Below are 14,659 nucleotides of genomic sequence, written 5' to 3'. Positions count from 1 at the left end.
TTCACAATACGAACCAAGGGGGTCTGAGGGGGCGTTCACCGGGACATGTAAAAGTAGTAGAATTTGTGTCGAATCCATATTTATCGGGGTTGCTCAGACGTATAGTGACACCCCCGATAGTGTTTACGTTCAAATTCAGCCCCATCGGCCTTCCCAATGAAAACACATGTACGTTGTTGGATATATATTCACACAAAATATATCCAATGTTAGAAATGTTTCTTAATTGTTCTCCCGTTGTTCAGTTTGTTTACATTGATATTTTATCTGATCCGTGCGAAGAACGGGCATAACAGCTAGTATGAAATGGTAAAGTGTTTGTTATGGACCAAATTACAATGAATTCAATTATATAGATAATTATTATAATTATAACTAATAAATATTTCCTTGTTGAATCATAGAGCTCCTCCGTGGCTAAGCGGTAAGCGTACGCGCCTTTGGCGTGGGAAACCCGGGTTCGATTCCCGGCGGGAGCTCATGTGGTTCGGATTCCACGTTAATCAGTAGGTCCATGTTTCATATAGCCTCGCTGCTAACCGGGACGTTAAACCCCAAAAGCAACTCAAAATCAAATCAACTTGTTGAATTATACATATTTTTCAGTGGAAAAATGAATACAATTTAAAAGTCCCAAATCAACGTAAAGTAGACCAATGTAAAGGAAAAATGTATAAAATTTTCCATATAATTAAGCTTACAAACTTAAAATTTCCATGTAATTAAGCTAAATTTCCATTTTTGTGTCGTTTTGTGCGCCTATTTCCTCGTTTTCTGCGTCACCGGAAATGGGTCAATGTTATCCTACAAATATGGCGGAACAAGTTAACACTATTTCCACGTTTTGTGAATCAATGGTAGTGGGTCAAAATGGGCATTCAATGTGGGAAGAAAACTGATCCATTCTCCCACCAGTATCGAATTTCAAGGTCGCTTTTTTCGCATTGTTTAGTGCATATTTATACCGTTTCTGCGCATACTTTCACGTTTTGTAGGCCAACGAAAGTGGATCAAAGGTGACCTACAAATATGGCAGAGAAAGACATATTCATTCCACTTTCAAGGTCCATTTTGACCCTCTTCCACTGATGCACAAAGCGACACAAATCATGTATAAAAAGTGTGAAGGAAACGACCTCATTTGATGGTGACGGAACAGCATTAAGTTATTCCGCTATACTTGTAGGCCATTTTGACCCATTTTTGTTGTCGCACTAAAGTGGAAATAGAAGCACTAAAATGGAAATAGGAGCACAAAACGGTACAAAGCAGGCACTATACGATGCGAAAGAAACGACCCCCCAAATTCGATAGTGGCGGAACAATGGCTCTATTTTCTCACACATTGATGGACCATTTTGACGCATTTCTGGTGATGCTCAAAACGTGGAAGTAGGCGAACAGAACGGTACAAAATACACACTAAACGATGCGAAAGAACCAACTCCGAAATTCGATAGTGGCGGAATAGTGAGCCATTTAACTCCCACTTTAAAGACCCGTTTAACTCACTTCCACAGACGCACAAGACGAGGAAGTAGGCGCAGAAAACTTTTTAAAAAATAATCACTAAACGATGCGAAAGAAACGACCTAGAAATTCGATAGTGTCGGAACAATGGGTCATTTTGGTCACACTTTGGACGTCAATTTTCACACACTTCTGGTGACGCGCAAAACGTGAAAATAAGAGCACGAAACGGCACGAAACATTCACTACTCGACGCGAAAGGAAGGACCACGAAATTTGGTAGGTATAGTGGCGGAGCAGTGGGTCATTTTCGTCCCACCTTCGAGGCCCATTTTGACCGTCTTCCAGTGACGCACAAAACATCGAAATAGACGTACAAAAGGGTACGCGATGTGAAATTAACGACCTCGAGATTTAATAGTGGCGGAACTCTCGGTCATTTTCGTCCCATCTTGGAAGCCCATTTTGTCCCACTTCCGGTGACGCACTAAACGTGGAAATAAGGGCACGAAACGTTCACTAATTGATGCGAAAGGAAGAACCTCGAAATTCGGTAGTGGCGGAGCAGTGTGTCATTTTCGTCCCACCTTCGAGGCCCATTTTGACCGTCTTTCAGTGACGCACAAAACGTCGAAATAGACGTACAAAAGGGTACGCGATGTGAAATTAACGACCTCGAGATTTAATAGTGGCGGAACTCTCGGTCATTTTCGTCCCATCTTGGAAGCCCATTTTGACCCACTTCCGGTGACGCACGAAACATGGAAATGGGGGCACGAAACAGCACGAAAATTCAGTAGTCGATGCGAAAGGAAGGATATCGAAATTCGGTAGTGGCGGAGCAGTGGGTCATTTTCGTCCCACCTTCGAGGCCCATTTTGACCGTCTTCCAGTGACGCACAAAACGTCGAAATAGGCGCACAAAAGGGTACGCGATGTGAAATTAACGACCTCGAAATTCGGTAGTAGCAGAACTCTCGGTCATTTTCGTCCCATCTTGGGAGCCCATTTTGACCCACTTCCGGTGACGCACTAAACGTGGAAATAAGGGCACGAAACGGCACGAAACATTCACTAGTTGATGCGAAAGGAAGAACCTCGAAATTCGGTAGTGGCGGAGCAGTGGGTCATTTTCGTTTCACCTTCGAGGCCCATTTTGACCGTCTTCCAGTGACGCACAAAACGTCGAAATAGACGTACAAAAGGGTACGCGATGTGAAATTAACGACCTCGAGATTTAATAGTGGCGGAACTCTTGATCGTTTTCGTACCACCTTGGGGACTCATTTTAACCCACTTCCCACGACGTATGGTACAAAACGGAAGTAGACGCACAAAACGGCACAAAACGATGTGAAGGAAACAATCTCAAAATTCATTGGTGGCGGAAGAGCAATAACTTGTTCCGCCATATTTGTAGGCCCATTTTGACCACTTCCGGTGATGCACAAAATGTGGGAATAGGCGCATAAAGCGACACAAAACACGTATAAAAGATGCAAAACAAAGTACCTTGAAATTCGTTGGTGGCGGAACAAGTTAATGACGCCGTGAGCACCAATATAAGTATATACTGTAGTTCTTACCAGTTGGCGCGGTGGGTCAGTGGTAGAGCGTTCACCTCCGGTGCTTGAGGTCCCTGGTTCGATCCCAGCTCGCGCAGTTTCTACTTTGTGGTGGACAAACACCGTGCTCGTGGATTTTCTCGGGGTTCTCCCGTTTCCTCCCACTTTCTTCATTTCATTCATTTTCTATTATCACCGTCTCCTTTAGCTTATCCGGCATAATCGTGAGACGTAAAACTAAAGATTTCTTATCATTTTTTGTAGTTCTTACCATCAAGGCTGAGAACTGCACGGTCCAATTTTTTAGCCAAAGTAGAAGCCCAACCGGAATAGTGATGTCAACCGACTCGGCTTGGTTCAACTGAGCGTACAGCTTGAGCTGGCTTGGTTGGGATTACCCATCGACTGGGCTCAATTGAGCCAATGGCTTGAACCGGCTCGGTAAAGACGAGTCATCGGCTCGGCTCGATTGGAGCCAATGGCTCGAACCAGCTCCGTTGAAACGAGTCCATAGGCTGGGTTCGAGTCAGCTCAACTGAGCCGATGGCTCGAACAGGCTCGGTTGGGGTAAGCAATCAGCTCAATTCGGCTCGGCTCGTGTGAACCATAGGCTGGAGCTGGCTCGGTTGGATGAGCTGTTGGCTCGGCTCACTTCTCGGTTCGGCTCGATAAGTGAATAAGCTGTGAGCGAGCCGCTTGAGCTGTTGACAACCCTAAACCCGGGTCGAGCAGTTTTGAACATGTTTGGCTGGAGTCCCATAACTTCTAACAATTTTTGGCTCGAGCCCGAATACTTGCTCCTCCTGAACTCAAACCAAGAACCTCGTGACCGATGTCCTTGCCTCCTGAAGATTTCTTGACGACCGAGATCGACAGTCAACTAATTTTTAGTATTCCGATACAAACCGCCTATATTCCATGTTTATACAAGTACACGGTGTTATAATGATAATTAATTATAGTAGTAGTAGTAGTATCATTGATTATTATATTGTCTATGTAGGATACTTGAAGATAGTAGTACTTGGAACTACACAAAGGATTTAGCTCGAATTGGCTCGACTCGACTGGAAACTCGATCCGAATTCGAGTCGAGTTGGGGGAAATTTTTCGAGCCGAGATCTCAAGTCGAGCTCAAAGATGTCTGCTTCGAGTCGAGTCGAGTTTTAAAGAAAACTCGCTCGAACTCGCTGGTGCCCATTCCTATTGTATGCATGACGGGCATATAGAGTTCTTTCGAGGGGGATAGAACCATAAACATAATATATTTTAAAAAATACTTAGTTTCCTGGCTTTCTTCCCAGGGGGGGAAGGAATGGTAGGTATCCAGCATTTCTTATAAGTACCTTATTTGAAATATGTAAAACAATAACAAGTGGACAACACAATACACACACATCTTCTTATCTTCAGTTTTAATTGCTGATTTCAATTGCAATTAACAATTACAATTAACAATTACAAGTTTCAATTGTCAATTGCAATTAACAATTAAATGTTTCAATTGCACCCTTTGCAATTGACAATTAACAATTAAAAGTTTCAATTGCCTGGTGACCAAAATAACAATTAACAATTGACGAAATTTTAATTGCAAATTTTATGATTGAATTCTATTGCAATTGAAATTAATTGTCAATTACAAATTGAAATCAATTGCAATTGAAATCAATTGCAATTGATTTTCAGAGCAATTACTTTCAATTGATTGATCAATTGCAATTGATTTCAATTGATTTTGCCCAACACTGCTACAAGACCTTATGCTATGTACAGCTCACAGATGACGAGAAGAACCCTAGCAGAAGTACTGTGACGTAGGTATGGGCTCGCCCATTTTTCGCACGGGGGTTTCAAATGACACCACGGAATAGCACACATATAACTACCCGGAGTAGCAGGCGATATCTAAGTATAGACCACACCTCAAAAACCGAAAATGGACTTGACCATGTCGTTGACCTTTCACCGCTTCCCCTGTTTTAGGGTTCTTCTCGTCATCTGTAAGCTGTAGTAATAAACTATATCGAGTTTTTTTTTTTTTAATGCTTGAGGGTAGATTACCATGTGTAGTCTTCGAAAAAAAGATTTAAACTAAATTTTGTGTCTCTAAAAAATATATCATTCGTAACCAATATTAATTAACAGAGTTTAATTTGCTGGAAAGAATCTTTTATATATTTACTTATGTACTGTATACAATGTTTTCTTCAGACATGTTTCTGGGAGGCACTGCCCCTGGAGCTCTGAGAATGCTCCCCCCCCCCGAGGAGGAGACCAAGATAATACGTCTATAATAGAATAATCATACCGAAACCATGTGAAAATAATATGTGCCCCTCCGAATACTAAGTGTGCCCCCGGAACATTTTTTCTGAAATAAAAAAACAGCACCACTGTAGGCCTATACAGTAGCAAAATACACGTAAGAAGCAAATTATTGGTTTATATATATATATATGATGTGTTTGAATTAATTCTCGTTAAAGACTAATAAACGACAGTAGTTGTGCTCTTTCAACATAGCGGAAAGTAACACAAGACGTATATAAAAATGCTAAAACTGGCCCTTCCGCTCGCTTGACCTTACTCTGCTTGATTGTTTTCTTTGGAGTTATCTGAAGGACAAAGTGTATGTGAACAAACCATGAACAATACAGCAGCTCAAGGATAATATTCGTGAAGAAATACGGATACTCGGACCAGAAGTGTTGACCCCTGTCATGAATCATGTGCTACACAGGTCCATAATGGCGGACATTTACCTGAGATTATATTCCACATATAAGTGTAAACGATCTCTCATCCTTGGTCTTTAAGTCTGTGAAATATCAATGGAAACTAATGATAAATTTAAAAAAAAAATATTCACAGTCACAACCCCTTCGTGACTTTTGGCCCACCCTGTATATATAGGACAGATGAAGTGTGAGATCAAATCTTTATGCTGTATCAATAGTTTCTCTGCTAAACAAGTATAATTTTATTACGAAAGTGTACAAATGTCGAGTAACGAAGATTTTAAGGGGATTCCGTACCAAATGGACCCCCACGTGGATCCCTTCTTCATACTATTGGCGTTGCGTAAGTACATAAAACACTCAAACTCAAAAACTATTGATTAACCGATAACTAACTGGTTTTTGTTTAAAATAGCATTAAGGTAAATAAATTATTTCAATAATATCACCTGCCCTGAGTAAAATTAATTTACAAGAAATTATAACAAGTATTATATAATAATAATAATAATAATAATAATAATAATAATAATAATAATAATAATAATAATAAGAAGAAGAAGAAGAAGAAGAAGAAGAAGAAGACGGAAAACACCAAATAAAACATGAGTTCCATTGGATAAGTGACCCCAATGGGAGCATATGTAGTTCGGGTCAGTGGCGGCTAATGTTAGTGTTGCAGCGCTGCGCAACGACCAAAGTATTTCAAGAAAAAAATATTATTATCAATAGTCGTAAAGAACAGAAAAATACTTTTTAATACTACATACACTTTAAATAACATATTTTTTTACTTCTGTAGCTGTCCGTTCCGTTAATCCATTTTAAAAAGCGAAAAATAATCCGTCACAGAGCCTCTAATTTATATTGTGTTGCAGCGAGAATATAACGACCAGATTCCTTCAGCGCGGGATCTCAGAAGTTAAAGGGGCTGGTCGTTGCAGTGCTTCTGCAACACAGCACGGTTTCCAGTGAACGAGAAGGGTTTTCGCGCTAAATAAGATTTCTGAATTTTATTTCACTAGCAATTAACAAATGGAATTTGTTTTTATGCATTCATATTTTTAAATTACGGGACCATACTGAAGCAAATCAATATAATGACAATTAAAAAAGTGATTGCAGAATTACAAAATAAGAAAGAAAATATCTAGTAGAGCAGTTAATTCTTAGCTTATATTGATAATGAAGGCTTCTTCCACAGTAATTTGTGATTCAAATATTAATAAGTCAGTATGTAGAATCGCCCTCTCCCTCTGTGGATAGCCTAGTATTTTAGTATAAACATATTTCTTTTATAAAATAAGTATATTTTATACTCTTGATAATTTCCACATAAAACTATATGATGGGGAACCCCACATTGAATTTGGGACTAGTTAGCAATGCTCAGGAACCCCTCCCAACACACATTTCTGCGTGTAAAACTGGCAGTGCTTTTTGTTTTGATGTTCTTCGACTTTTACCTTCTGTTAGGTATACATGCTGATCCTACATCTGGCGGGTTTCGAGGTTTCCTTTCCAGAACATATGACATTGATAAACATTGTTTCGCCTCATGTGGAAGTATATTGTGTTCATCGTGCATTGCGTAACAACCAAGACGGATAATTTGGAATGTAGTTTTTTTTTCTTTTACGCACATGTGTGTGTGTTGATGTATGAATATGTGACATTCGGAATTCATATACCAGTACCTCTTTTGTATCACTGTTTTGGTTTTTATTTATTAGATTTAGATTTTTGGTTTTTATTAGATTTAATTTTATTGTGTGTGCTTTAATTCTGTACATAACCTACAAATTCTGAATGAATTGTATACCGTGACTTCTGTAAATAACTTACAAAAAACATTGACCAGCTTTCAACTGAGGAAAAACTTGCAATTAAGGCTTAGACAAAACAAGCAAAGGACAATTCAGGAGAGTGTTCGAAAAAAAAAATCCAGTTTAAATTTACGGGATGTTTTATGGCAGTAATGTTGTTTGCACTAGATACATTTCCTCAATTTATTTTAAATTTTCCTGGATAAACTGTGAATAAAGTGTGTTCAATGGACTTTTTTTATAACACTAATCTCTGTTACGAACTCTCTTCAGTCAACGCTGAAGAGGAATTCGGATCACTGTCAGGGACTGAGTTTGCTGGAATGAATCGTTCGCAATAATCTAGAAAAAATAGTTAGTGAATCTACAAAGCTTCTGATATTAATATTAATTGTACCTATGGCGTCAGCAAAAGACGAAAAGTATTTTTCTACATGAAAAAGAATTGATGCTTTCAAGGAATTGAATGTCCCAAGAAAGGTTATCACCACTGGTTATGCTTTCCATCGAAAAAGACCTGACAATAAGAACACCAGAGTTCAACCAGTATGTGTTAGACAGATTTGCTCCAATCAAAGAGAGAAGAATGAACTTACTAATTAATTAAGGTGATTAATCGGATAAAATGTTCTGCATTTTTTTATTTTTAAAAAACAGACTTTTATTTAATTTCACATGTCACATAGCATTTGCATCTAAAGTTATGCTGATTAGTCAATGAGTTCACTTTATATCTTCTGTCTCTTATCGTTCCTACTGCAACACCCGAAACCAGAATCCACCAGCCGCCACTGGTTCGGATCCAATTAAACTGATAATCTTGGTCTCACATATCCCCAGTATTGAAACTGAACATTAAAACTTCAAACTAACTGATTAAATTAAAATTTTAACATTTACACTGCAAGGTGACAGTCCCTTATTTCCCTTATTTTCAACCGTTGTCCCGTTTTTTCTGATTCTCAAACGGGACGCGTGTCCCGTAATTATTATTCAAAATACTGTATAAATGGTCAATGTTAATTCTACACTCTTCCGTACCAACACTCATTGGGAAGGTTCAGGCGTGCCTAGAACTTCTGAATATTCAAATGAACATTGAGTGTTCTGTGGTTCAAGTGGAAATTGAGTGGAAATTCTGAGTGTTGAAGTAGTTAAAAGTATTTTTGGGTATAGTACTTAAGCTAGAAATGCTGTGTTATCATTCTTTCCAGTGTATTTTGTAAGTTGAAAACACTGCTGAGTCCCAAAATGCAAGGTGGAAGTCCCCCGCCCCAACCCCGTCGCCGATTCGAATGCGTTCTCGTTTTTAAAAGTAAAAGTTCTGGTCATCTTGATTTACAGTTATCTTTTATGTTGACTTACCTGAACTCATTTTTATCCAGCAAAAATTTGTACCGTTTCGGCTGATTCAGTTCACTGCGCACCCAGCAACAACACCCACTGTACAACAACACGAGGACCAGACAGTTGTGATGTTGCAATATTCTTTCCGAGCCTGACTGATAAACGTAATTCAAGTTCCAAGGTCAGGTTTGTTTAGGATGTTGCTTATTTGTTTGAAAATGTCTAATTTCTGCATATGATCATGAAGTTCTGGCTTTCGCCAACAGATGGCAGCATAAGTCTGTTAAGGTTAGTGGTAAGATGCGACCTCTATTAGTCATTCATTGAAGCGATGGAGCAAGTGTATTACGTAAAATACTCAAGAATATTAAAAGTAGTGACGCTGAAAATTATCTCCCCCCCCCCCCCTCAGGGTTAAACACGACTATAAAGAATGGAAAAGTGCACTCATTCCTTTGTTTATGGACCTCGATTTAATAAGTTTCCAAAGCAACGGACAAAAAACAATCTGGAACAACCAGTTCAGTTTGGGAGACGGTTAAATTTAAAATGTGTATATATTCAATCCGAAGGTTGCTTTCAAACTTCAGTAAGAAATAGGACTACTATCGACAGAGAGATTTTAAAAAAATTAAAAAAAATAAAAAAATTGACTTGCCAGATTTCTAAAGCTCTAAACCGAAGACATTGTTAATGCCACTATTTTATCAAAAATTCTTAACAAGAGACATGCAAATTAAAAATTTCTTTGTGGCCTTTTTTATAATTGTATATAAGATTTACTCTTACACACCATTCAGACTTCAAACAAATTTACATTGCATAAATATTAGTATGTACAGAGACAGTATTTTGATTTATAGCACCAATTAATAATAATAATAATAATAATAATAATAATAATAATAATAATAATAATAATAATAATAATAATAATGCAGTACTTAGTATGAGGTATTTTAGTTTCAAAATTTGCCGTTCACTAGTCAAATTTGGAGTTCTAATTCCTCAAGCAGTTCAATTTCTCTCAAGATTTGTTTCTGCTCGAATATATATATATATATATATATATACTACACATTATTCAGACTTATACTTTCCACTTGAATAAACCTTTTTCAAAAAGCGCTTATTGTTCTTTATATTATCAAATAATTCGCTGCAAGTCATTGCAAAGTTCATTTTACAGAGCATTAGTCGTCTCACTGTTGACTTTTCCATTAATCTTCTCTATGGAAAAAGCGTTAGAAGTTGTTAAATGACTTTGCAACTAGAAACTAAATTTCTCCGTCTGGCCGAGACTAAACCCAAAACCGATCATGAAGCCGGGAGAGCCCTCAAAACCGGAACATCTGACAAACCTAATAAAAGCTATGTTAAGACAAAGGAATTAGTTAAGAACCATATTAGATAAGATTTCTTAATTTTGGAACAAATGACCCACGTTTATATTATAATAATTTGCGTAATTAATACTTGTAGATGAACGATTAATTATTCAAATAATTTTAACAGCTCGAGTAATTAATACTCGCAGGTGTTTGATTATTTATTTGAATAGTTTTAAAAGCAAGAATCTCATCTAGCTATATCTTTAAAAATAATTTAATTCCTACTACAGAATATTATATGCTTAGGAAGAGCTTGTATTTATTCTACTCTGTTTAGAAACATTGCATTTCGGTTTTATACGGAAGCATATATGAACATATCGTGAAACACATAGAATACCATAAATACAGAATTAGGTTCGTGGTGCCAGATCACCACATTCGCATACAGTTGACAAAAGATTACATTTTAAGCAGATTATGGAGAAATGTCAGCCAGGTTGAACGATACGAGGAAGCAAATTCTGGACCTTTAGATTGTAACACGAGTTAAACTTTTAACCCTGCAGAAACACGCTTATTCTTGGTACACCTAAGTACGCACTGGAATCTGGCAGACGTTTGAATACTTCGGTGACATAAAATAATGAATTTGAGAATAAATAATAAAACTGTGTGACTGTAACATAACTCAATGTAGGAATACAAGTAGAGAGGTTCTTTTTTTCTAGAACAGTTATGTGAAATAGACACACCGCTCGCAACATTATAGCATAGATTTGAAAACGTTTAGCACATACAGAATTAATGAATAATGTTTTCGAAAACAGACAGGGAACTGAATTTACACTAAATCTTGTTCATAAGCCTAGTAATGTTAATTCACAGTATAAGAACTAATGCTCATGTAAATGATAAAAAGTGCTCACAATTGGATGTATTTTAGTTACAATTTTTATACTAACTAAATGATGCTGAATGTATTATAATTATTTTTAAACGTATCTATCCATGAAATCACGAGAAAAATTATCTCAAATTTTTGATATTTATACTTATTTTCATCCCTACTTTGAGGTTATTTTTCTCATGACCCCCATAGACGGATATGTTTAAACATAGATTCATTGGATTCAAAAATCTTTAAAGTGATGTAATAAACACAATTAGAAATTTATACACACCACATACAGTAGATGGATGTGTTTAGAAATAGTTTCACTGGATTCAGCATTCTCAAGGTAATATAATAAATGCAATTAGAAATATATACACACCACATAGATGGATGTGTTTAGAAATAGTTTCATTGGATTCAGCATTCTCAAAGTAATATAATAAATGCAATTAGAAATATATATACACACCACATAGATGGATGTGTTTAGAAATAGTTTCATTGGATTCAGCATTCTCAAGGTAATATAATAAATGCAATTAGAAATTTATATACACCACATAAGTGGATGTGTTTAGAAATAGTTTTCATTGTCCTCAAACTACTGTAAAAAGTGCAATTAGGAATTTGTCCAAGTGTGGGCATTTATTACCAGTGACATGAGCGTTAGAACTTGAGAGTGAGCTCGGGGTGCTAAATCTCAATGTGTAGTTGCAAACTTGGTAATATAAAGTTAAGCTCCTAACAAATGCTGATGCGATACAATGTTAAATAACGGGCAACCTGTTTAATTGTTAACAGTATACATGAGTGCTTATGGCTACCATCCATGACCCGTTCCTTCCTTCCTGTTATGGAGATAGCAACGATACAGCTACCGTAATTACAATTTGCTTTCTTTTTTTTATCATTTAATATCACTGACAGCTTTTAGGTGGATAGATAACAATACTTATTTAACCAAACTGTGTAGGTGCCGAGTTCAATGTCTGACTAGTATCGTTCCACTTGCTTCTTTACTTATTCAGTCAGGGTCACTGTCCGCAAAATCCAAGTAGCACAAGTCTCAGGTGGCTTCAGTTATTTCTGTCATCTAATGAGATCAATTACTATGACATTTTATTTTGATTCTATTTTCTTGTTAAGCATTCATGCAGCTGAAGCGTAAATTTTGCACATCACTCTTCTAACTAACAACACTTTACTAAATTCATACATTTTTTCGCGTGCCGATTTTTCCTCTAACATGTGTTAACTTAATTCAGTCTCAACGGCATAGTAAAGTGAACGAAACAATGCAACAACTGAGCTGCAGATAGTGTTGAGGGGAAATTTCTCTAATCTATGAGAAGTTAGTAACAAATTTAACAAATATGAAAAAAAATGGGATGTTTTTAGGACAAAATGCCCAAACCAAGAGAAACAGTAGAGTTGTTACATATTGTATGGTCCTGCTAAGGGCCGCGGTGAATCAGTGGTAAAGCGTTCACCTCTGGTGTGTGGGGTCCCTGGTTCGATTCCACCACATGGACTTCGTGGTGGATAAACACCATGGGGTGTGGGTTTTTACGGGGTTCTGCCATTTCCTCTTACTTTATTCATTCTACCATTGCGTTCATTTCTCATCATCACTGTCGCTTTTAGCCTAGCAAGCATAGCCGTGGGAAAAACTAAAAGGTTTCACTTAATTTTTTATGGCCCTGCTTTCCTTCTGAATCCTATTGAGAACAATCGATAAACTTAAATTCTTTAGTTCGCTTCGAAGTTTTCCTTTTTGCAGGTCCTAGAAATTGACCCAATCCCGTGTCTTCGTTCTCCTGTCACTTTTCTGGGGATGGATGGGCAGTATTGAGCAAGTGGAGACGGAATAGATCACTGCACTCTTTCTGAAATACAGTAGAACCCCTCTCGTCCGTCCTCGGCTGGTCCGCCACTCTGCTTGATCCGACCGTGCTCGAGCCGAACTTGTTCTGACTCGTCGGTGATTCACGAGACCCATTGTCGATTATTGTCGTCGCGGCATTGTTATTTACTTGCTGTTACCGTTTGTCAGCTTTAGTGCTCCGTCATCTCTTGTATCGTTTCTTTCGTTGTGTTTTCTGTGTGCGGGTTTTTACTGTAGAGAACAATACAGTAATTGTTGAGTTCACAGATTGTTTATTTTACTGTAAATCCGCATTTTGTGTATTTTCTGACAATAATTCGATCCTTTTTCAGTTCCGACCATATCCTCAGTCCCAGACGGCTTAGAGGGGTTCTACTGTAAATATATTTGAAACCATGACAAAAATTATCCTCTCATTTCACGATCATTTTTTAAACTCTCAAACTCTGCAGTAATTTCATCCTTCAAATATTCAATACTAGTAGAGACTACATCTTTTTATTTTCATAAAATACTGTATCAAAAAATGAAATTTTCGAAACCAAAAATTTTTACGAAAAGAAAGAAAGCTCTTCCGATAAACGGAAATATATTTTGTTTTGAAAAGACAAAAACGAAAGAAAAATCGAGAAATGAATAAACATAAACCTTTCGAAAAACAGAAAAATAAATCATTCTCGGAAAATCGAAAAGGCTCTTAAAAGAATGAAACTAACGACAGTTGTTTTGGAAACGGAAAATCTTAGGATAATTGAAGATCAAAGCTGTAACACATGAAAAAGAACAGACGTTCATGAAAGCGAAAATGAAAAGGAATCTTTAAAGTTTTGAAATAACAACGTTTCCTTTCACTATTTGTTTCAAATTACAAAGGAAAGAAATGAAGTCGATATTGAAAAACAGATAAACTCTCTACTTCTGGTCTGAAATTGGAATAGTTTCTTATTGCATTGATACGGCGTATTTTAATCATAATGGCTATCCGAGAATGCATTCAGCTGCTCGCCTTTACTAGACATGGTTTTATGCTCGTTGTGATGCATAGTTTGACACGTGATGTCCAATTTTTTTTTTCAAAAAATACCACATCGAAAAATACTTTGTTTTTTAAAACAAAAACCAAACTAAATGCGAAAAACGAATTTTTTCGGAAGACAAAAAATGAAATTTTAGAAAAAAGAAAAATATATGTTTTCAAAAAAGGCCATCCTTACTATTCAGTACTTATATATATATATATATATATATATATATATATATATATATATATATATATATATATATATATATATATATATATATATATATATATATATATATATATATATATATATATGGTCCTTATTTATATGGGGAAAATAAATTTAGGAATGTCCTTGGACGAACCCCCTAAAATGGTTCCATATGGGACCAAATTAATCCAGGAAAATTATTAGATCCATTGAATAATTTTAAATGGTGCCTCAAGCGACCAATACATTGTATCTGAATCTGATTACAATACATTGTATAAGGGGAAAATCTGGAATAAACACTTGTAATTTAGAAACGGCTTAAGGCAATGGGGAGATATTTTGGATAATGGAACTAGAGGAA

General features: G+C 36.8%; 1 protein-coding gene across 1 annotated transcript in view; it reads right to left on the bottom strand.

Annotated features, from left to right (window-relative positions):
* Positions 1–9,125, bottom strand: part of LOC145680575 (methanethiol oxidase) — a 152,418-nt gene extending 143,293 nt beyond the window's left edge. The window contains exon 1 of the mRNA XM_081751219.1: positions 8,968–9,125. Coding sequence (XP_081607345.1) covers positions 8,968–8,977 — 10 coding nt within the window. The 5' untranslated portion in view covers positions 8,978–9,125. The remainder of the gene's footprint in view (positions 1–8,967) is intronic.
* Positions 9,126–14,659: the final 5,534 nt, after the last annotated feature.

Source organism: Thermobia domestica, chromosome 3 (assembly GCF_964235325.1).
Source record: "Thermobia domestica chromosome 3, izTheDome1.hap1.1, whole genome shotgun sequence".
In the NCBI taxonomy this organism is placed as follows: Eukaryota; Metazoa; Arthropoda; class Insecta; order Zygentoma; family Lepismatidae; genus Thermobia; species Thermobia domestica.
This window is presented reverse-complemented; position numbering and strand designations above follow the sequence as displayed.